Source organism: Topomyia yanbarensis, chromosome 3, assembly GCF_030247195.1.
Source record: "Topomyia yanbarensis strain Yona2022 chromosome 3, ASM3024719v1, whole genome shotgun sequence".
Classification (NCBI taxonomy): Eukaryota; Metazoa; Arthropoda; class Insecta; order Diptera; family Culicidae; genus Topomyia; species Topomyia yanbarensis.
Genome location: NC_080672.1, coordinates 70,048,968 through 70,074,648, shown reverse-complemented (window position 1 = coordinate 70,074,648; position 25,681 = coordinate 70,048,968). Strand labels below are relative to the sequence as shown.

General features: G+C 41.2%; 1 protein-coding gene across 2 annotated transcripts in view; it reads left to right on the top strand.

Annotated features, from left to right (window-relative positions):
• LOC131693031 (uncharacterized) overlaps positions 1–25,681 on the top strand; it is a 67,027-nt gene extending 41,346 nt beyond the window's left edge. For both annotated transcript variants that reach the window (XM_058980501.1, XM_058980499.1), the window contains exons 2-6: positions 12,403–13,640; positions 13,719–13,924; positions 14,079–14,489; positions 14,552–16,070; positions 24,066–25,681. In XM_058980501.1, coding sequence (XP_058836484.1) covers positions 12,429–13,640; positions 13,719–13,924; positions 14,079–14,489; positions 14,552–16,070; positions 24,066–24,932 — 4,215 coding nt within the window. In that variant the 5' untranslated portion in view covers positions 12,403–12,428 and the 3' untranslated portion in view covers positions 24,933–25,681. The remainder of the gene's footprint in view (positions 1–12,402; positions 13,641–13,718; positions 13,925–14,078; positions 14,490–14,551; positions 16,071–24,065) is intronic.

Genomic DNA, 25,681 nt, shown 5'->3' with positions numbered 1-25,681 from the left:
GAATGGAGTAACCCGAGTCATTTTCACCAAAAGTGGACGAGTTCCCGAATCCAAAACACCCAAAAGTATCAAAATCGATTGGAAATAACCTTGGTTATTGGCATTTCAGTTTTGTGGGTAACCGGGTACCCACGTCAGCCTGTTACGTAATAAAAAATTCAGGAGCCCCTCCTCACTCCCCCCTTACTATATCTACAATATTATTAACCCAAAAGCTCGACTTATTGAAGGTCTAAGATGTCACAAAGTTTCAATTTCCAGCTATGGATAAAACATGGTAATTTCATTAATTAAAACCTAAACAGGTACCTGGGTACGGCGTCGGACACATAACGGTTAATACGCGTGGGAATACGCATGGTCTTATCTGAGTGAACGATGACTTTTGAATTATGTATGAAGGTTGAGAATTGACAATTCGCAAGAACAATTCAAAACCAATTACCAATTTGCTCAATCATATCAGCATGAAGAACAAATGATTTATTATCATAGTCAATGGTTTACTTTAAGTTCAATAAATCATCAATCAATTACATTAATTGTTCTCATTGTATTGAGTGCATTCATATGCTTTTGAATAGAGCATGCACTATATTATTGTCATGTTAACCATATTTCTTTGATTAGTATAAAAATATTTATTGATTATATTCAAAACTGTTCCAAACTTATTTCAAATAAAGCAACAAAGAGAACGTATACCAGTAATACAGTTCGAAACAAAACTGTTCGAAATAATAAATCGAAAAACTCTGCTGGAAATGTGATTGTTCCAATTTCACTTTGAATCCCTCATATAAACTAGTACGCTGCTGAACATGCCCTATGGAATTTGATCGATATAAAATAACAGGGCAAACTTGTCAAAAAAAAACAGTTTTTCTCTTGGTCGGATGGCATTACTTTTGGGTTGACAACCAAGAATCGCTATAGAAGATCTCGCAACTTTTTGAAAACAAATCAATATTAAAACTATCTAGCATGACCCTATCTTCTCATCCAGAAAAATCTCCAACTAACTCTCGCCTTTCTGTAGGAACAAATCCAGTTGAGGTCGCACGTGGTTTAGAGATAACTACAGAAGCATGTTATCAGATGTGTGATAGAAATCGTATCACATATATCCAAAATATGAAAGCGTGTGCTAATAGATTAATTACCCTAGGTACCTACGAACCGCCGAAAACATCGTCAATTCAACGCATACACATGCGTGAAAATAAATTATTTTTTCAAACGCAAACTCTCAAGCAGCACACACACGTCGTACGCTGCAGTGTTGAACTCAATCTAAAACCACTCACCCATCCACTTTGCGATTTTTTTGTGACACTGTACTGGCACCCAAAAAAATTCGTGCATGGTTTAACTATGTTAATGCCACCGGTGCATAAAATTCATAGCGTCTACCGCCTATTGTAGCGTCCAGACGCTATAGCCATGATGTTGCTCGTTAGGCATACGAGCAACAACTGATTCAAATGGACACACGGAACTTCTATTTATAATTTTTCGTGTTTAATTAAGCCACTTAGGTGCTTCCTATTGACGGCTCTGCCTGAAATAGAATATTTTCCCTTCGAACTTTTCAATTTTACCGATTTTTAATAGACTGCTTTCTACGCACTGATTACCAAATATACAAGTCGGGCGTTATTGAATCTCGTAATAGCGGAATTATAAGCGTGCAAACCTTACATAGTTTCGTTACATAGGAGATATTTTAGATTTTAGAATGTCACCTAGTCCAGGGACGTCTTAAGACTATTCGAGGCCACTGGGCAGTATTGATTTGAGAGGTTCCTATAAGAGAACAGTTATAAATAGTTGTAGAATTACATTCGATAGCAATGAGAAAGCATTACATCACAAATGTCTTATTTCAGAATGTCTTATTTAAATAGAAAGTTTCTAAAATGAAACATGTAATTGAAAATTGCAATACGCAGCTAGCAGTTTGCTGACAGAACTAACACGTGGTAATCTGAACTTCATAGTTACACAGCGTTTTTTAAAGGATGAATATTGGCCAAGATCGAAGAATATTGAAATACATTCTCCAGTATGGCGCAAATGGCTCACTGAACGAGCACCCGCAGCTGCTCTAAGACGATTTCGCTAGATTTTGAGAGCAGCGTGCACTCAGTGCACTAGCGCGACTGCCGGAAAGTTAAAGGCCTTTTCAGGTACCATCGAAAAATATAATCGTTCGTAAAATCGGTGAATCTCACCACAAATAACACAAAATGTTTAAAATTAAAAAAAAACACTTATGCTTGAAAACACAATATCGCTTACAACTTCCGCAAAACAGAGTGGTACGCTACATAAACATACTGGAGAATGTATTTCACATTACGTGTGGTACACGACGAGAGATAGCGCCATATGTCTAATAAAAATGGAGAAAAAGGAACTTCGCCAGCTTACCCCAACCGCCAAGTGGCTTCCTACTTCAAAATTCATTGTGAGAGGCGGGCTAAATCGATTGTCTTGTACGCGGCTGACCCGGGTTCGACCCCCAACACCGCACATAGTGTTAGAGATTTTTCATTTCGCCGCATTGAAAAAGAAGAATAGATACATTCGATATGAGTCTTTTACATGTACCACGCTAGTTGTACTTTTGCTTTGGGATGGAGGAAAGTTGTTCATTGATTGATGGCAGTATAATTAACCAAAAAGTGTGGTACTTGACAGGTTCAAAATTGGCAAATTGTCCTACTAACATTGTGGAACCGAACGCAAAAATGTCGTTTACCTTGTGTGATCGGTTTTTATAATAATGCCACCAGTGCAAACTTATCTAATCAATTTCGAATAGGTTATCAAAAGCAATGCTCGCAGCGTAACCAGTTTTCTGATGGATGGGAGGTTATTCTTTTCAATTGAGGCACCCGTGCGATTATTGCTGTTTTATTGGCGGATTCGTTGTCAGACAGAATGGGTACGCAAATAATAATTCGCGTTACAATGATGACGTATAATATCTATCACTTTCACGGTTATCACACAAAATCGTAAATATGCTTGTTTGTTATCACAAAAGATGTTGCAGGTAGACCTTATCAGTAACTTTGAGATTAAATACAATACGTAGGAGTTAATATTCAGTTGAGGAAGTCACGTCGACAGTCATTAGTCATATTATTGTTCGATACTGATGAGACATATTCGTGGCGGTTTATAGGATTGATTACACTAAGTCATAGCTGTAGGTGACAGGTTTGGTTGAACTTTAAGGAAAGATAAGTCTTATCTATGCTCAAATCGCAGTTTTTATATTAATTTCCAAAATCATTGAATGTGTGAAAATTTCTACATCGGTATGAAGTCAACAAATAACTTTAATAATAGCCAAAAAATATTGTAATTCATCTCAAAATCACACATCCAATTTGACGTATACTATTGAACAAAAACACAAGAAATACTTAGAACATATATTCAATTAGAAATATTCGAGTAATTTGGATCAACGTAATTAAGTGACAAATATTGTCAGATAATTAAATCATAATTAATCTCACTCAATTTCCTTACTGTAACCCGATCGACTAAAACACGTGTATCAACGTCCGCCACTCTAATCGCACCGTTTGGTTAAAACATTTATCACCTCGCCATAAGAAACAAAAAACCACAAGCCATTGCACCGACGACAACCTATCATGCTACAATAATTGCAACCATTTAAATTACATAGTGCGATATCTGATTTCCCACACTAACCACAGCCATACTAGATATACATGCACCTACCGGTGATTAACGCTATAATAATATAATTGGAAACATGTTGCACTTGATATGCATCGCTTTCTGGTTTGTTTTGCTCTCGCAATATGTGTCAGCGCATATGAATCGCATGCTAAAAATCCTTTTTTTGTGGAAAACACAGATGACCACCCAGCACTGTTCGCATGTTGTATGTAAGCATGTACTATATTTCCTAAGAGTCGACTCGTGACAACAAAGCACGCACCTACCGGACTATTTAGCCAGCTAAGCAAAACAAAGGCATATTTGCATTATGAGACACCACTATCCTCAGCCGGAACCAACAGTCACTCAGTCAGCCAGCGCAGCGCATATTACAGTTGCATTCTGCAGGCTCTGCCCCTTTCCGCGCCACCAGAGCCCGATGAGAAACCTAATCTAAACGGAAAATACCTCAACAACCTCCGTTTGCAGGCAGGCAGCACGTTCCGGTGTAAGACTCGCGTGTTAGCGATATGACTCATCAACGAACGGTCTGCGAATGAACTGATCTAGAGAAACCATATCACACAAGACAAGGGATGTCGATTGTGTGTGATTTAGTTTAGTTCGTGAATCAGAACATGGTTGTTGTTAAATTTTGAAAAATGATTTGTTGGAGACGTATTTACGTCGCTTGCCATTCTGTAGACGATATTATCCGGGTTGATGTCCGGTACTCCCGATTTAAGCATCTCCCCGCGTTTCGCTTCGAACCTCGTATATTCAATTACCACACGATCCGGTGTCTACTCGACGTTCTCCCTCTCCGGGTATAACAGTGACAGGAGTTGTGTCAGGTAAAAAATCATCTCTCCTTCGTTTCCATTAAGCGCGATTCAGACGATACATCAGCTTCCGTCAACGTCAACGGAACGTCACCGTTAAATACTTTTCTCTTGCGTCCGTTCACACATGCCGTACGTCAAAACGTTCCGTGCCGTTGATGTTGTGTGTGAATGCCTCCATTTAACTACATGTAACTTATTTTGACGGAACGGTGACGTTCCGTTGACGTTGACGGAAGCTGATGTATCGTCTGAATCGTCCTTTAACCTTCCTTTCTCTATATTGTCCCATTCCTGCTACCACGTCGTCATCGAATCGATTACCACCATCTTCCTCACGTTTCGGGTGTTTCTCCAATTGTAGCACTCGATATCCTCCACCAGGGTGATGCAGCTGGGGATCATGACGGCGATAACGCATACTGCCTCCGACTAGAGTTCCTAAGCGCCGACCTTTTGGCGAGCACTGGTTCTGCGGTACTGAAGCCTTCAGTACCGGTACTGGTGCTGCAATATTTTTGTCAAAAAAAAACTAAAAAACGCTAGAGTGATATAAAATGTTCAAAAGTATACTTTTATTATTGCTCTGTTGCAGATATCAATAAAGCAAGCAATCAATTCACATGCCTTTGTTACTTATCCACTGCACAAACAGTTAGTATCATTCCCTGGGCTGTGCAGTGAAATGAGAAAGTCACAGTGTCTCCACTACGAGAATTAACCAGGCCACGTCCTTTTAGCAAACTTGTATTAGACCAAATGTGCGAAAAATGCAAGAGTTGCTAAAAATGAGCTGCATTATGGGTGTACTGACAACGTACGGAAGTTCAGCCGAAGCTGAAAAAATCATTGTGAAGAATATCATGCAACAACGTTTGAGCCAAGACTCACGTATACATGGATGATAATAAGCTCGAAGTACGTCGATTTTCGGCGCACACTAACTCGGAGTTCCTTAAAAGAATCACGTCGAAATGCAGAGGGAATCCATTACTTACAGAAATTTATTCCGGTGTTGTACTAACAATTCATATTGTGAGAATCCAAATGACGAAACAAATTCCTTCTTAACTGATTTATAGTTAAACAACGCTGGTTACAAACTCAGATCAGATCCCTACGTGTCCTATTCGAATCAAGGTTGGGTATTAGATCGGCGTTAGTTGTTTTAGAGATAAATATTTAATAGCAAAATGAACGCAGAAGTGACTTTAGCTATAAACTTATTATTTTGGCATACAGCCAAAATAGTTCTAAATACGTAAATTTAGGAAAAGATAATTATATTAAATTCGAATAAATCGATAAAAGATCCAGTTACATACAAAGGGTAGCTAATCTTCTACTGCCACCTTGCTGACCGATGTTTGTAAACAGACCTTTATATGTGCCGATAGTTTAGGTTGGTTATATTCCCCATCAATAGTTTTGCATAGTACCGAAAATACCGGTACTTTTATATATTCAGTACTGTTATTACGGTACCAAAATGGGTCGGTATTCCCAGGATTTTCGGTACCGGTACTACCGGTACCACAATATTGCCTCCGACAATATTCGCCTGTACGTGCTCGCGACTCGTACGGCCATCAGCCGAAACGTCCTGTTCAGCTTTTCGCGGTTCCGCTTGGTTTTGCAGGGACGCATCCCAGGTAGGAACCCCATATCGCAATATCGATGCCGAAACATTAGAAAGCAGACGTCTCGTACTGCTTCTCGAACCGCCTACATTTGGCATTATCCTCGCTATTACCTTCGTTGCCTTCGCCAAATTTTCGACAAATACGACAAATCATGCGAGTTAATTCAATTTTATTATTACTTCGGCGCACTCGTTTTCGCTTTGAGATTGAGAACAACATGACCTGCAATATTGAACATAGTGCTGGAGAAACGAAAATAGACTAGTAACGATATTTACTTGTCGTTGTTTGACTCCGTGGATTCATGAGCTAGCGATGATATTGGATTACTGAAGCACTATAGGTGTCTCCGTGTTTCAGGCATTCTAGTTGCATTTTGTGATGCACATTACTATAATTTCAGCTCACGAAAATTTAAAAATTGCTGATTGTAAATGAAATTGAAATTAAACAATATTGTACAGGAAAACAAAACTCGCTACTTCTGGTACTCATTTCGTAAGAAAGAGGGGGCTTTGTTTTTATTGTTTTGTTTTGTATATATGTAGTGGCGAAAGAGGCAGTTAAAAGACGAAGGTGAATCTATTTTGGCCCTGCTCCTAACTGCTTCAGTGTACGCTTCGATGCAATCACGAGCCACCCGACGTCGATCTCATCCGCTAAACCGGTTTGCAGTTGCTAACCAACAACACCTCCGTGTTGTGGTGAGCTATCTGCAGCTAGACCGCTAGCCCTCAGGAACGCCCGCTGTGACTCGCACTAAACTTCTGCCCTTCGTTCGTCTCGCATAGTGGCACTCTGCTCTGGAACTAACTCTTCAGGATCTGATATTGATAGTCAGAGACCGTATTCTGTGCAGCGCTGCTACGATGGCTTCCCAACTGGCACTGTGAAATGAGTTCTTCACATCTATCGTGACCACAGTGTAGTATCCGAGGAGATCTTCGCTTCTGTTTAGATACCTTCTCGGCACTTTCGAGCACTGTTTGAATTGCTTGATTTTGGCTGGCATCGATGACCCAATATTTTCGCCTTCACAACTCGGTACGCATCATCCCAGAGATTAACGTCTACTTCTCGGCACAGCTCCTTGTGGTAATCTGATTTGCTAAGCTTGATCGCCCATTTAAAACGGGCACTAGCTTCCAGAAACGATGTCTTGTGCTCCTCTCTATCTGGTATCGACACAGCCCCTCTGAGCCCGCCTTCTTGTTCTGAGACAAGAAGCGCGTAGCGTATTGAGCGTCTCGCTTCACCAGTAAGCTGGACGTCGACGATTGCATGGCTCCAGTTTCGTGGAATTGTGGCGTTACAGACCGTTACATTCCTTTTTGTTAGATCTTCCACATCCACGTTCTCGGTCCAACTGTCCGGCCGAAATGCCTTAACGAAAAGGTGTTTGTTGAAGACTTTCGTCTTCCATTTTCACTCGCCGGTCATCCTTCTCCGTGCTATGCGTATACGTTTCGCATACTCTCTAATCCATGTTCGCCGTTAGTGAAGGACCACAGAATGTGACGTCGATAATAGACTCCATCCCGTCTCTCCGAAATGTGTTAACGGAACCTTCTTTCACAATCGTACGCCTAACTTCGCTAGGCTCGGTAAACTGCTCCAGCATTAGGTTGAGCTGCTCCATTGATCACCTTGGAGGAACGTAGCAGCTATACACGGGCTGTTCCAGTGTTAACACTCCGTTGTACATTACGGAGCCCTGAGGTACTCCCGCCGTGACCCTAATCGACCTTTGGCCCATGTTCGTTTCGTAGATGAGTACTCGGTTTTGGAATTAACTGTTCAGAACCTTGCACGGATAATCCAGGACCCAAATTATGTGCAGCGCTACGGCGATGGCCCCCCCACCCCCGCTGCCACGACGCAGTAGCGATTACCGCTTCTCTTTTGCTTCGATGCTTTCACCGCGCTCGCGATGGAATGGCGTCAAACGTCGATATCCCTTTCCGGAACCCGAACTCCGTTCTCAATTTCAGCGTAGGTCGGCAGCCTGTTGAGGATTACCCTTTCCAGAAGCTTACCAAAAGTATCCAGCAGGCATAAGGGTCAACCCTTTTGCCACTATAAGGAGCTCGTCGTTACTGACTCAATCGTCGCCAGCACTTCCACCGTATGCATCAACGTACAGTGTAGGCGTGCTTCGGGAATAGACCATCCATGATAATCTTCATTTTGTCCGCGCACATTTCGACTGGCGTCGTTGGACCCTTGATCCTGGCCAACACGACACGGTGAGCATTGCCTCAGGGGTTAGCGTCTACTTCTCTGCACAGCTTCTTGGATCAGGTTGACTTACTAAGCACTATCTCGCGTTAAAAAGTGACCCTAGCCGCTCGGAATGATATCTTACTCTATTCTCTGACTGCCCCAGATCTTGCTCTCTAAACGCGTCTTCTGGCTTTAGGCAGGCAACCTGGGAGGATGCTGAGCCTTTTGTTCCACAAGCACGCCGGACTCCGGTAGTTCCCCGGCTCCATTTTCCCCAGAATTGTCACATCACATGTCCTCGCTACTGTTTCCGACAGCTCATCGGCATTCGAAATTGAAATGAGGTTGTCCGCACGAAGTGCTTCCACAAAAAGGTCCTCGTCGGAAAACTTATTTTCCACTTCCGCTCACCAGTTTTCATTTTCCGTGATACAGTACAAATCCGCCGACCAAACGTGTAGAGGATCGTTTGATGGTCTCTATGTGTGTACTGTTCACTGACTCGCCAATTCATGTTATGCATCAGGACTGTAGAATGTTATGTCAATGATGTATTCCCGACTGTCTTTACGGAATGTGCTAGCGTAACTTTCGTTGCACAGTCTTACATTCAGCTTCGTCAGGGCTTCCAACAAGCTGTAACCCGTTGCGTTGGTCAGCCTGCCATCACACTCCACGGCCCAAGCGTTAAAGTCTTTTAGATAGGGAAGCCACCCATGGCTTCGATTGCCGCCATCACTGCACTATCCACCACCCAGTTACCGTTACCGGGAGGAACACAATAAGGCTCCGCAATAATTGCAACGTCGCACTTCATTTCTGTTGTCGACTGCCACAACAGTTGCTGTGCGATGTCGCATTGATCGAAATTAAGCTGGGTTACCTCCTTGTGGACCTGCCTTTTGTACGATAGACTTTTGCAGCCGCCCGTCGTGTGGTCGTTTCCGTCCACCGGTTTGCAGATCATAAACCTTGGTTGCTTCGTGCAGTCTCTAGCAACGTGCCTCTTTCCTCCGCATTTTCTATACAGTACAGACCTGTCCAAGTCCTTGCAGTTCCTCGCCTGTTTTCCGAAGATCAAGCACCTGAAGCATCACTCCATCTACTTGGTAACACGTGGAGCGATTCTCAGTGAGCACACAGACCATCCGACTTTTATCTCGTCGGTCTCTGGCAGCGTTTTGGCAACGACAACCGGTAGTCGAATCGCCGCCGTCCATACAATTTCCAAATTAGGATAGTCGCGGGTACATCTATTTAGCACTGCTCGATCAGTGCACTCCTCGGTTCTTCTACGGTCGTTATCTCTTCTAGACCTTTGCACTTGACTACGGCTTCCTGCGACAGGGCTCTCACGTTCGCTTCGCTGCCCACGGATTTAGCAACGAACTCGTGGTAGATCAAGCTCTTGACAAAAGGATCTTCCTTTAGCTCGAAGATCATCTCGCCTTTCAGAGTACGGCTCGTTTAACAACATTCTCTCCCAACTCCTTCAGCCCTGGATCCTATCCCACTTTCGCTTCGATGACCAGTGCATCGCCCTTGTACCTATCACGAGGCGGTGTGCGTTTCTTTTTCTCCTTTGTTCCTTCTTTTTTTGTTCCTTTTGTTTTCGTTCTCTCCGCTTCGTCTGGTAACTTCCCACGATGCACCAACCACGGTCTTTCTCAACGTTCCTCTGGTCGCTTCCCCGTTCCCAACGTTCCTCCTGCTCCTCCGGCGTGTCCTCTCCGAGTATTGTATTGCCTCTTCGGTGTACCCTCAGTTTCTGAGCTTTTTCGGCTGATTCAGCTGCCATTAAGAGTGCCTTCTGCTCGCGTTCCGCAGCTGCTACGGCCGATTTAATATTAGTTACTAGCTGCTTCACTTTAGTGTGCACATTGTGCTTGTCCTTCACGAACTCGTCGATCTTTCTCCTCACCTCTGTCCAGTACGACTTCCCAAGGTATGAGTCATTCTGGGTGGTGTCGCTACCTGATCTCGGGGTGAACACTCGATTCAGTAACTCAATTTCACGTTGGCTTCCTCGTGGCTTACTCTGTACCAAGCCGCTGCTGGTACTCGTTGTGGCTGTCGGTGGCGTAACCGGTGATCTCTGTAGCTTACCGCTCCTTTCAAACGCAACCGTGTCCTCCTTTGCTCCGCTTACCTCTCCAATCAAATTTTTTTGATGTCTCCATGATGGTGGTCCCAACTCCGGGCCGCTATCTCCATTCGTTGTACATAGTCGCCTCTTGTGATCCCAAGGTTATCTATGCGAGCAGGGAGGTCATGCTCTCCTTCAAGGGGAATAGTGTTCAAAATCGGATAGGCGTAAAATCGGGAATTGTGCATCTGAACCTAGTACCACAAACTTAATGGTGATTCGTTTTGAAGCTACCCGGAGACATGCCAAGGTTTTGACCTGACTAAGGCAGGCGTTCGGTTAGCCCACTCGCCATTTCAAGGCGGTATCATCCTGATTCCTTATTCAGGGAGTAGAACAGCCCGCCTGTCAGTCCAAAGTCGCCATCCAATTCGTGATCCGTGTCGAACCGTGTATGTCAAACTCGATGTTATGGGCGTCGATCCTGTTGTACAGGTTGGGCTAAAGTGATTTTATTACAAAGATCTTTGATTACTGAAATCGAGGATCTTACCAGAATTCGGCACAGACTCGCTTTGTCGCAGCTACAAATTAACGCTTGCAACTAACTTGTCTCGAGGGATGTCCCGGAAGCAAGAAGACGGAGCTCTGGATTTCTGACGAGAAAGCGAAAAGGAACTCTTGTCTTTTGGTTAAAGAACCAAACGCCAGGCATTATGAAATATTTCCCGAAAGAGAAAATTGCTTCCGTATTTGCTTCTCGGCACAAGCCTTTAGGTAGTCACATTTGTCGGGTGAACTGTTGGGATTTTTTTGTGTCTAACTAATTCTAATTTGGGTACTAGTTTAGATACATCATCTAACTAGACACCCAGTTTGTGCTAGTTACTGACGAGATAAATTTGAAACACAAAAATCAAACTTAATTTAAATTAATTTCTATCCGTTGATTCCAGTTTTCATGATATTAATACGTCAACACATAGATAAACAAATGTTTTTTGAGTTCGTGTAAAAAGAAATATGTTATGTTACATTTGTTATTATTTTTTGAATCATTTTCAATAAATAGGATTTGCGCTTTAAAGTCACATAAGTACCGCTATCGAAGCCAAATAACGATAGAAAAATGACAAACTATATGACAGTTGAGAAAATGATAAATGCGGTTTTTCGTAGTATCACCATGATTGAGAAGCTGTTAGGAGTTCGAATGAGCACGAATGAGAACCTATTGTACGGTAAACATGTAGAGAAACCATATGCTATCGAACAGGGATAAGTGCGTATTCTCTCAGTATTTATATAGTTAGAAGCAGGCATTTCATTTATCGCTCATATGAGTAAATGCGTCCGGATAATTTGCTACTGCGACAATAAAAACTCACATTTTCACACGAAAAGTTATTGGCACTCACACAACTTCTCCGGATAAATACAACGAGTTATTTCTCCGGATAAATAAAACCGCCAGAGAATGAGTTTATCACGGTATTCTTTTTGCGCTTGCTGTCACGATTCCAAAACTCGAAAAAACAAGTCTATCGTACTTCTTTGCCGGATTTCTTTGAAATTAAGTGTATATTTTGACTCTTTTATTGATTTCTACAAAATAAAAATATTATCACCTTCTCCGGTGAGAAGGAAAAAAACAATTTTTTTCCGGAAAATTATTTTCGCGCTATTTGTGGAGACGGAGAATTTGGCGACTCATCTTATCTCGGAAAAGTTGTACGTCGGATAAGCTTACTCTCGCGTGAGTGAGAGAGAATTACAATGCCTGGTTAGAAGTGTTAACCACTTCGCAATTTGGAAACTGTAATGACATCCTCAGAAATTTCGCATTCGCCACTCGCTATTTTATTCTAATGCGAACTATTGTTTTCCCTTTCTTCCACAGAATACAACCTGCCCAAACGGCCCAAGATGACCGGTTCCAACGAACTGCTGCATCTGCGCCTGCTTCGCGAGGTGCTTTACGATCTTGACATCGAGGACATCCAGGATGATCTCATCGACAAGAGAATTTTCAGCAAGGCAGACTGCGACGAACTGCTAGCGGAGACGAACGAAGATCACCGATTAGATCTGATGTTCACTATTCTAGAGCAGAAGGTCCATAGCGGACAAGTGATGGTCGTCAAAAAATTCATGGAAGTTTTGAAGCCCTACTACCAATGGATCGTCGACAGGCACGAGGAGGACGTAAAAGGTGGTGTAACTGGCCCGATCAGTCGTTATCTGTCCTACCGTAACAACACCACAATGCCTAACATCGACGAACTGAATGTTTATCGGCGAGAGGATCTCTGGCAAATTCAAAAACACCTCAAACTACTGAAGCACGGTGTTCGCGGTGCACGGTATCTCTTTGTCTACGGTGGTTTCGGTACAGGCAAGTGGACCCTAGTAAATCAAGCTTGCGAAAGTTTCTCCATTGTCGAGCACATGGGCTACAACATCTTCTATCTAAGTTTGGCAAACTGTCGAGCACCCGAACAGATCTTGGAGCTTTTAGAAAATCTAAGCATTCAAATGGAGACCGATTATAAGGCCGACGATATCACCTATAACGGACGCTATCCCACAAATGAAATTCACCTGCGTAAACGTCAGCTGCTTCAACTATTTGAAAATAGCTTCCGAAGCAGTCTCCTGATCCTGTCACATGTACGCGATCCCGCACTAATCAAAGCATTTGATCTCAAATGCAAAACCCTAGTTATCACCAGTAACCGGGACGTGATTGATAGCATTAATGAAAATGAGCGGTTCGTCGTTCAACTGAAACACGGTTTCACCGAAGATGAAAGCATGGAACTATTCGGGATAGCACTTCGGCTAAAAGCGCACCATTTGCCATCGGAAGCGCACGAAATTCACCGGACCTGCAAGGGTAATCCATTCGTGATCAAACTAATCGCAAGAAAAATGTCCGAGTACGGGAATGCAATGAACAATGTCTCCGACGAGCATGTGGTGAAAATTTGGCGGAAGCTGGCCAACGATCTAAAGGCACGTTCGATCACGATCGAAAACAGTACAATCAAATCGATTCTGGAACAACTGAGCGAGGAAGAGCAGATAGCATTTCGCAGCCTGGTGATCTTTAGGGATAATGTTAAAATTCCACAGAGTGTAAGCTCGAAGTTAATAGATTGTTTATACCACTGTTTCTGAGGCATACAATATTTTTTGCGTTTGTTTTAATCTTAGGTCCTCCAACGCTACTGGGCACAATCGCCCGAACAGACGGAATCATTGACCATTAGATTAATCAACAAGGGCCTACTGGACAAACGCTACTGTAAAGATCAGCAAATTTTCTATGTCCTGCACTATGTATGTTATAGCTTCTTACTTAAAGAAAAACCAGATGAAAATCACGCTAACCTCCATCGTCGATTGGTCGAAAGCTATAGGTAACGCACTATTAAATCTAATCACTTTCAGCCAGTAAGCTAGCATGTGCCAAACAAAACTCATCGAGCACGTTGCACACATTGTATGATTAACTTATTGACGTTATGCTAACCTCTCGTACCTGTACTATAATTTGTTTTAACTTTTTTGTAGAATTTCAGAAGCTTTACACAACCGTACGGAACTGGACCTACTGAAATTTTTCCCAAACGACAACTACTTTCACTTCTATATTGCCAATCACCTTAAAAAATCCGAAATGCATGAACTGTTTCCAACCCTCTTTCTGGATTTTGGTTTCCTGGAACAAAAACTACGATACACTGGATTACCCAACACCGTCGGGGACCTTCGGTTATACCAGGAGCACATTTTCAACCGTGTAGATGATCCTGAATCCTTCGCGGAAGCGTTAACCGAATTTCTTATGGGTGCCGAAGTTCTGCTTTCCAAATCGGCCGATACGTGCTTGTTGCAGCTGGCTCTCAATTGCCGGGGGTTGATCGCTACAGAAGCGAAGATTCAAGCCAACCAGTATGACAACCGTGTTTGGTTTTGCGATATGTAATTATCTGGTGTTGGACAATCTGTGGCTGACTTTTTTTAATTATGTCTTTCTTTTCTAGTGATCACACTCATCAGCATCAGCTGGTTCAGGTTCGCCGAGCTCCTATTAAAGTTCGATTCCAGGATCCAGGATCGGCATTGGTTAGTTTGGACAATAACCAAATATCGCTGGTAGATCTCTCGCCGTGGTACTCGGCACCGGTGACAATATTCGATGGCAATCAAGGCGGTGTAATGGAAATGCAGATTGCAAACAATATCCTCGTAGCTTTGGATGAAGCCGGTTTCCTTAACGTGTGGTCGATGAAAAACGTTCCGGTAGATCGAAACGCTCGACAATTTGAATCCGACAGCATGAACCTTCGACCGCGTAGCCAAAGAATACATCCCCACGATCCGTGCGACCGATTCACCGGCTTTTGTGTCACGCCCAAAATAGGCAGTACAACAAGCGGCATCAGCCAATGTGAAATGTTTGCAATAACTGAAAACGGCTTCCTGTACATCTACGATGGTTCGAGTAGTTTTAAAGAAAACACACGGTGCAATACTAAGATTAAAAAAACCTACATCATCAAACCGCTGATTGACAACCCTACTCGCATCCCAAAGTTACTTCTTCTCACGCAAGACAACCTAGGTTTCATTTTCAACCTGAACTCCACCAGCATCGAGTATCGCTTTGAGGAACCAAAGGTCGTCAATATTCACTATATGGGGAATGCTCTAGTGTCTGTTTCCCCGAACCAAATTCGTTTGCGCACATTCAAACGTAATCAACGCAATCTGCTCGAAACCGACCGACTAGAAGTAGTCTACGTAACACCTGCCCATCATCGAAACACTTGCAGTGCCATCTCCGATGATTATGAGTATGTTATTCTGGGAACAACTCAGGGTATCTCAATATTCAGTATTCGCGATCACGTCGAAGTGCTGCGAACCAACATCAGTCATAACATACTAGACGTAGATATCTACTCCCTGGATGACGACCAGTACCGGTATATCCTGATCTCATCGTCCGAAGATAGTGGAAACGTAATAAACATGTACTCACTTATGGTGACGGGCACCAATCAGTTGGTCAGCAATCAATATCAACTGCAGGGCAGTACTAACTTCTTGGCTGATCTGGATCATGAACCAGCCACCGTAAAAACAGTCGATCGCAAGCGTATCGTTCAGGAATTACAGTATGCTAACTTCCAAGGTAGAGACGATTTTCGTAAGCTAAGTTCACCGGTTGAGGACAAACCATTGGCAAGCGAGGTCAAACGACTGGTCCAATGCCGATCCCGGTATTACATTGGTCTTAAAAACGGTCAAGTGCTACGAATGGCCGAATGGGCCAATCCAGCTGACGGAGAGAAACTGGAAACGATACTGGATTTGGGAAGGACTATCAAGCTGCTGAAGTATTACGATGACCTGCAAGTACTCGTGGCTGCTACCGATACCAACTGCATTGTACTGTTCGAAGGAGAATCCGAGTTAGAAATTGAAGAGTATGTTTGGGAGTGCTATCTCTTCATGGATCGCTATTTGGTTTTGGTTTACGAAAACTGTACTGTAGAGGTATGTAGCGGGGGATTTAGATTGATTTGAGAAAAAAAAGAAAACTTGTTCTGTAAATGTACTAACGTCTCCAGCCTTAATGCAGCTGATCAAGAGGCAATACAGGTACTGTAAGATAGGTTTTCGTGGTTAACAAGATTATGCGACTAGTATTTGTTTTATTTTCTTGTAAATAAGCTGTACGTCAACTTATGAAATGTAAGGGTAATTGCACACGAAGCGTAGATGTCTCGAACCGCTGGACCGTCTCTTCTTATTATTGTATCAAAAACTTTACCCATGTTGTCTGTTTTCTAGAGCTAGAACGAGAGCTTCGACAAAAGAAACCAATAACCTACACATAGGATCGTGGCAATAACCTGAAATCGACATGAAAAAAGTCTGAAGAAAAAAGGCTGATTTGATCGTCTGAAGTTTTAAGTAAGAAGGACAGATCGTTTCACCGTAAAACCGTTTCCAATTTTAATTAATACCACTAAGTCTAAAGCCGTAATGCCATTTGCTGTTTCAAGAAGTCTGCTCCAGTTCACTAGGTCCGAGAGTTCTCGTTGCAAACCTCTCAGAGCACGGAAAGGTCCTCAGTGCCCTTCAAAATTTGTTTGATCCATCTTGTTCGTTGAGCATTCCTCTTCTACCTTTTGGACTAGTCTAGAACAAAGATTGTCAACCTGGGGTTCGCATACTCCTAGTGGGCCATCAAGTCGTTGCTGAGGATCCGCGAAGAAAAATATATTTTTCGGGCGCATATTGAAATTTCAAGTCTTGATTCCTAACAAACTGAAAATAACATATTGATAGCATACAAAATCGATGTTCATCTCTGGGTCCGCAGCAACCCAGGGTGATTTCTAAGGGGTCCATAGTACGAAAAAGGTTGAGAAGCGCTGTGCTAGACCATTACGACCACCATACTGGCATATTATAACAGTCGCTTAAACATCAATTGAAAAAAAAACTCACGCACTAAACGGAGTGACGACATAACCACCTCTGGTGGTAACATCTCAATTACCTTTAAATGTGTCTCATACTCAACTTTGACGCTTGAGATGAACGTTTGTTCTCTGTGCCTAAATTGATGTTGCTTCTCAGTTTTGCACGACTTGGCCTTAATCCCACTGCTCTGTCATTGATGTTACGTGATATTCGTTATGGAATATTGTTTAGTGGTGGGCCATGTTATGCTCGTTTCGTTGTTCAAGTGGTAACTGAGTCGCTGTTTAGTGTTCTCAATCTAAACACCTATCGCACACACCGTACCGCCCTTAGGCGCATCTGTGTAGATCCTCCATCTGCCTTTATGTACACCATTCATTGCTAAAATGTCAGCTTGCTATAACTTCCTGAGGTTATAGTGTCTTGTTTAGCCGTATCCAGTGCTTCCAGATGTGTATGTATGTATGTATGTATTCGGACAAGAGTCTTTGGATGCGCTCCACTTTTAGTGGCATTTAAAACTTGTTGCATAAAAAGGCTTACCCAAATCTGGAAATCAAACAATCCACAAATCTGGTTCTTCATAAATTTTATTGCTGTTTCTCAGTTCTTCCTTAATATACTGTTAAAACTTCATCCACCGCATTTTCCTTCTCACTCCTATGTCCCTATCATGTTCCACCCCGCTCCGCTTTCTCTTCATTTTCTCCTTCCTGGACGCTAGTTACTAGACCCAATCAGCCATCTCTTCCTTACACTAGCTTACTTGCACTCGCACGAATTATACCCTAGGGTTCCGCACTTCCCGCACACCTTCGTTGCAAGCAATCCCAGTCGATCGACGTCGACCCCGTACGCTTCCGAGCCGCCAAGTTTGCTCCGTCGTGCTCAGGATTGTCGGCCGGGTCAGGGCGTTATGCCTCCCAGAAGTTATTCGCTCCTGAATAAGAATCAGCTTCCAAACAACGAATCAGCTTCCGAAACAAAGCTTCAGTTTCCAGAACAAAGAACTAGTTTTCAGATCAACGCCCTCTATAGATGGCCTTCTTTGCAGCGTTCCGACTCGCCAAACTGTCTGTTCGGTGTTACCGTCTTCCAGTGGGTAACATTCTCTGGAACCTGGAGTCGTTTCTTCCGTGCACTTCCGTCGTTTTTTAGCGCAAATCTTTTGGCTCCTTCGCTCCCTTCGAGTAATGCGAGTAGTTCCACGTGCTTCACACTCTGGTCGAATCGATCCGAACGTATGGTTTTTTCTCTGTGGAACCAAAAAGTTCATTCGACGCGAGCCAGTTTTTTATTCGCGGGCGAAACCCTCACGGCACACTGTTTCTTCCGGGTGGCAATCTTATAGTCGACCAGTCGTGTCGTTTCACTCCACTACGAATGAAATCGATCATGAATCGACCAAAGGGCCGACGCAATGATATCGAATCGAGAAAAATACACTCAAAAAAAAGTAAACGTTATGCCTATTGAATTTACACATAGATTTTTGCAATTAACGGAGGCATATAGGCACTATTTGCTGGCACATAAACCTAATGTGTGTATTTACAAGAAATATTAATCTTACATACACATTTCGTAACTATTAGGCACATAAAACCCCATTCTATAATAATATGCACATATAACTTATTTGTGTGCATACATAGTTTATACAGTTGACACATAGAAGGTATGTGTGCGCGTGATAACAATAGCATTTCTTCTTCATATGAATTTTAAGCGGTTTGAGGCAAATAGAATTAACGTTTGGATTTTTTTCAGTGTAGCTTTGAAAATTCGCTTCAGAAAATTAAATCGTATTTTAACAGTGATTGCATACTGCGCTTTCAAATGTATTGCAACACATTAAAACAATACTAGTTTTCGGAAGCATAACTAAAATGTTTTATATAATAACGATTTCGTTGATAAAATTGAAAAAAATATATTTCGCCGAGTGTTGTTATGAAATGTTGATTAGGCCATTTTCGAGTCGCCCTCTTGTTTTGACAATCTCAATTTCGCCCTGCAGTGTCGCCAGAAAACAAAAATCAAATGTGGGTTTCGTCGTGCTCGCTGGAGGGGAAAATTTGTTATTCTCCCGAGGCGTAACAAGCGTTTGGTTTTTGTTTAGGGTGATTCTGTTTACGGACCTTGTAAACAATGATGCTGTCAATTTCGCCCGTATACACTACCTTAGAAATGTAGAGGCGTAACCCGCCTGGCGGTTTGTTTACGGTTGCAAGTCGGATCCGCCTTTTTGCTTTTTATTAATTTTTTTGAAGTGTAAAACATTTATAAATGAGTTTTTATATTTATTATGAAGTATTTTTACTCCTCTTTAAGATATTAATCAAATCTCCGTTTGTGTACATTTGTTATATAGGCCCATTTGTCGGTTCACGATCGAAATTTTCATTCTGAGCGGAAGGTCGTTTGACAGCTGCTTTGCTTGCAGCAAATTTGTTGCTCGGTGCTGTGATCAAGCAAGTGTTTGACAAAACTACACGAAGGGGATGTTCAAAGAGTGCGTGGAATAGATGCTAACGTTGACTGAACTAAATTCGCGTACTGAAAAACAATCTTATCGTAACAAACTTTTATCATGTTCAATCTGTCTTGCACTTTTGTGCGAACGCTCTTAATGTGTACTCTGTAGGTAAAAACAATTGAGCTATATTCCATACGTTGCTCAACTGACATCGATTGTAAACAATCGAAGATTAAACTTCGTAGTGTTAGGCTATCACATCATAGTGACAGGCGCATTACCTACCTTGGTTTAAAAGATCTGCGTGCGCTTACGCTATTTCTTGGAGTAATAGTATAGTTTTGATGCGGCATCTATCCCAATTTAGAGTAACCATATCAGACGAGTAAAAAACCAGGACAGTCGCAAGGGACTCCGCCTACTCGATGGTGAAACAATTTCGCGGTTAATTTCTGCAGATAGTTGAAACCAACCTGGTATTTCTTACGGGAGAATGAGCTCACCGAGCACTACTTCAGGTTTACACACTCTTTCTATACCAATCAACGAAAACTGGATTCAGATGTTGGAGAAACCTTCAATAAAGCAAATCAAACAAAATATCTTGAGATCATGCGCGAAGGACACTCGTGAAGTCTTCAGCACTAGATGTACATCATTGAATTACAGCCGAAACATCAACAGTATCAGGTGCCTTCCATGAGGTGGTTATTGATGTTGAAGTGACTGTGGGTACTTGGAAATCTCTCTCGTGAGGTAGGATCGAAACAACAACAAAAATTATTATTGATTAAAACTATTTGCCTAAGATGGGAATAAGTGGAGCCACCAAAATGTCGATGTAACTTTTTAAAAGTTGCGAAGGTAGTCCACTGTGTTCAGGATTGAAAAACTATTTAAACCAAGGAGAAACTCAGGAAATTATTGATTCATAAAAAAATGTATAGCGCCCAGAGTTTGGTCCACGTCCAGAACCGGGTAGTTTTGTTAACGTTGCGACATTACATTACTGTTGAGCTCGAAAAAAGGGATATTTTACGAATTTTTCTTGACGCAATAAAGAGATGAATCGATCTTGTTGCATGGGATTTATAATAAAAAAAAATAAATTTACGAGCGATTTCATCACAAGATGACGGCTGTACGGTGGGGTGAAGAAACACGTAAAGTGGAAAACGTAGTCAAAGATAGTATAAATTTATAGATTTTATCAATTTTCAATATTATTTCAACATATCGAAGATAAATGATCATTTCATTTTCCGTCGTCAACTTAAACTGTCCCTGGCAGCACTGCTCCATCGGAATCTAATCAGACTAATTACAATAACTTCAGTTCTAGAGCTGATCCGTGTAACTGTTAATACTCAAATGAAAGGTAATAGTCACATTTGTTAGCCTTACTTGTTTTTGTGAGCAAATCTTGCCTCAATCCAAAGCTATTCAAAAACGTTGTTATCCACAAACAACATGGGCATGAAGGAGTTAAAAAAATAAGCAATAAAAAAATAAAATCCTTCGCTGGACAAAAATCAATTTCGAATATAAATCGCAATCGGAAGTTCTCGTCCGAAATTCTTGCTTTTACGGGTCACAAATTCAAATCAGTCATCTTTGATTTAATTCTTCGCCAATCGGCAGATACTGATCACAGTGTTTGTAATTAGTCACAGTTCAGGCAACAAACATCTAAACAACAATCGTTCATGTTTCAGGTGATGATATTGAAGACTGTGTATTGCATTTAATTACGGTAAATGAGTTTATATCGTGACATAATTCTTTAGATGACCCTTTCGCAAGTACGCGGTGCCTGATCGGTTAGTCTTATTTTTGCCATTAATTTAGCGTTAAACGTTATTATTACTGAATGCCCTAAACGATGAAACTGGACTTCTGTAAGCCTAAGCTCCATTTTTACCTTAAGTAAATGTTTCACCTTGGCAAGATCTAAAGTCAATGTCCACAGTATTTAACAAGAGTTACACTTGTTGCTTCTAAAATAGATAACACGAGATCGACATGACTATTTTTTGTCGTTCGCTTCGATTGATTTTGCTCAGACTTGAACAAAAGTAGAATACAAACTGCAAAATCCATTGGCTAAGCTGTAGCAGCAAATCTAGGTTCCATTTCCGCGAATGTCCCCAATCAACAAGCTATTCCCTAAAAAGGTAATTACTAGCGGGTAATAAAAAACAATGTATTAGAATCCCTGCTTTTTTAAAAAAAATTGTTCAATGCAAACTAAGCAAAATCGGGAAACGGAAAATAATGAGCTACACGAGAAGTATTTTCAATATTTTTGACATTCTGCCTATTTTTTGGAAAAATGTTTTTCTGGAGATCAGTTCATTCGAATATTAACGGAAGGGAGCCCGTCACATGTCGTGCACCGAACTTGTTATTTTACGTGAAGGTTCTTCTTGTGGCGATGAAACATTGGCTAATTCGTCACTGCGTCAGGGATCATTGGCTTCTCTATTGTAAACAAACACCTCCGTAGAACGTTTTCTTTATGTTGGATTTGCAATACAGTGTCAACTCGTTTTTATCACCCCTTGGTGAATTTTAAAGTGATAAACGAAAACATTTACAAAATAGGGGCATATATTTTTCTTTCTTTTCAATAAACCGAAGCTCTTAAAATATTCTTCTTTAGTCCTTAGATATAGCCTCATAACCCTTTCCGATTATTTAGTTTAAATTTCCCTTAAGGGCGTCTGACAGCGCAAAATTTAAAAATCTTCTTTTTGCCTTATTTCGGATCTCTAAGATAAGAAAAATTTGCTCAAGGAAGGATTTACTTGAATTCAACTTGGTTCGTCTGCTAGAGCCCATCAAACTACCAACTATCAATTTTCATATAAGGCTGACAAAATCGGGTCAAAAAGTTGATAAAATTGGGGGCAGACAAAGTCGGGGGGTAATAACATCGGGGGCTGATAAAATCGGGTCTTCACTGTAATACGTCAGAATCGATTTGCATGACTTCATAGAATGCCTCAGAGTGCAAAAAATACACGAAACGCATATCTATCGACACAAAGAAATTGAGATTAAAACTAATTCATTCCGATTATTTGCTTACGTGAACAGCATGTCTGCACTCCACCTTCATTTTCAAAAAAATTAACTTAAATGATCCCATGTAATTCTGTGATGTATCTCAAAACTTCCTGCGATTGTGCATTACTATATTATTACGTTTTGTTATATTTTGAATTTTATTTCCATTCTTCTTATTTAACAGTTTCATCATATGCGCAACACCAGTTGTTTTATGCATTTTTTGGATGGCTTCTAATTTGGATATTATGCCAAATCAGTTCAAACTAATATCGGACGTTGGTGTTACCCAATGAAAAACAGGACTGGCTTATTCTTCCATTTAGATTTGCTCGTTAATAGGTTCAGGCAAAATCCACAAATCGCTTGCCTGACTAGATTTTTTCGCGATTTTTAGCATATTTTTTAGGAAATTACTTTTATTCGATCAATTTATGCGGAGTGAGGCATAATGTATATACCGTTATTATGCTTGTCATTCTAGTTCGGCGTATTGAGAACTTCATATTCATTTAGGATAGACATCACATTTTTAAGAAAACAATTTGAAGTAAGTTTTATAGAATTGCTAAATTTGGGCGGGGTACAGTTAAATAACAGATTCAAAGCTGCTTTTCTACGATCAACTGCTAAGATGCATTTTTGTTTTAACTGAACGATATTCGCACTAAGCATTATTGCGACTGCATAGATGTAACCAGTAAATCGTGCTGAAATTCTTCAAACGTAAACAACACAGAATACACACTAAACTCTTTACAGGACGTTTACAGTCATTGTAACTTAACCCACACGTTTAAACGTTACAGACACGTTTGTATTCTATTTTTGACGAATAATTTCATTATTTGAAATAAGGCTCTCGTTCAGCATTTCGTAAAATTCGTGTGTAATTACCCGCCTAGGCCCTATCTCAAATGAGCGACTTAAAGTAAATAGCAGAAGGACAGATTTTTCTCTGTAAACACTTTTAATTTAATTAGAGTGTCGGGTAAATAACTTGAAGTGATGAAGTCGGACTGATTACCTTCGACATAAAAAATCATTTAAGTGGAATCTCGAGTGTACAAGCTGGTTATAGAAATAGCCGCTTTTTACGGTAAATGTTTTTAGCCAACATTTTCTGTGGGATATAACTTTATTCCGATTTCTCTGCATAAAAATCATTTGACTTAAAACCATTTTTGCACTTATGGTTTATCCTGGTTGTCTTTTTTAAGGAGTTGTTTTATTAACTTGTTGAGAAATTTTAAATTCCTTCTAAACTCAAAATCATTCCTAACCAGAGTCAAACACCAAGCTTCAAAATCGTAAATCCGACTTTGTTTTCTGGATCCGCCCCCGAGCAAGATCTCAGTCCAAGTTTAACACTTGAGTTTTTTAAACAATTATCACATTAATTAATTAAAGAGATTTTACAAAGCAGAATCTGCCCTCCCGACTTTTAGTTTCAGTCGCTCAAATGTCGCACCGATTCATATTCCCTCTCTAATATTAGAATTTTATTTCAGATCTTAAACGTACAAACCAAGGAGATTGAGTTCCGGCTCGATCACAGCCTTACTTACGATGCATCGGCATTCTACGAGCAATGTCTGATCATCTGTTCTACTAATGGTGCTATCTATCAGTTCAAAATCTACACAGACGAAAATGATAAACTAGAACTCCATCTGCTGCACATGTACGGCCAACCGGAGAATGGGCCGCCGAAGAGGATTTCAAGTTGTGCTATATCCGCCCACGGGGAACTGCTAGCCGTAGGGTACAAACGGGGTTCCATTGAAGTATACAACATAGAGGAGAGAAAACTTATTGCCACACTGGAATCGCACAAATGTCCGGTTGCTTCGCTTTATTTCAGTCCCTGGCAGGATCCCAACAGTCCACATATTTTGGTCAGTATCGGAGAACAGATCGCATTCTGGAGTCTGGACTATGTGATGAACAACCCTCGACTAGATTCGGCTGACTTCAAAAGGCGCTCCAATCGCTACAAGACTAGACCATCACTCACGTCACCGGCAATTGATATTCACCGGTCATCGTTCGGTAGCCGATCGTCAGGTTTAGCATCCCCACTAGCAGCCAGTCCTGCCCAGAATGGATCGTTCACATTTGACATCGATGAAGCCGCACAGCAGTGGTTAGGTAAAATGGGGCCCTCGGACAAACCACATCTTCTCAGTTGCATCAAGCTGATCGGATCGGCCGAGAAACTGATCATCAGTCGCGAGTTCAACAAATTCTTCACCATTGACGATGAAGGTTACCTTTACTATCTGAGATTATATCAACCGGGACGAAATCGACTGATGATCAATTTCGAGACACCTTCCAGAGGGCGACCCACGAACGGGTCATCCTTCCTCATCTGACTAATGTCTCGCGGGGCCGCTCGATCGATACTGACCTCACTCTACTACATTTTGATGTACATCTTCTACACTGCCGTGCTGAAGTAGAACAAGGAAACCCGATTGGTGTGCCAACGTTTGCAGATTACGATGTAGGAGAAACGCAATACTCCTATTTCTAGCAGATACTGTTCAATTCAATGCCATTTGATTGAGCGGCTTTTACCTTTACCTAAAAGTCGAAAGCAGAGTATTTACCTCGTTCGAGGCAACAAAAAACAGTTTATTAGTGTGTAAGCAACAAAAAGACACAAAATCGAGTGTGATAGCCAACGTTTTATATTGAGAGAACAAAAGACGAACAAATTTTTAATGATAAAAAGTATTAAGCGAAATGATTTTTGTAAATTTCCTTTTTACCAGTTTAGATGGGAGTAAAAAAAATCGAATTTTAGCAATTTTTAGAAGCAATTGATTGATTGTAAATTGGAAGAACTAGGAATCCGTCACACTCTGGCATTTACTTATACACAGATTTAGGGTATAATTTTGCTCAAATTGTTGCATTTGTTTGCCATAAGATTTCAATGAACATTGATTTCCTATTTTAATTTAGTTCATTTTTCTCTAATCAGCATACGATTACCCATATCCAATGACAGTCGCCATAGTAAATTTTTAGTGGTTTGATCTTCCACCATACATAAAAAACTTTTTGTTTATCGTATTGTATCACCTAGATGATTTTGAATAAAAGCATTTGAAACAAA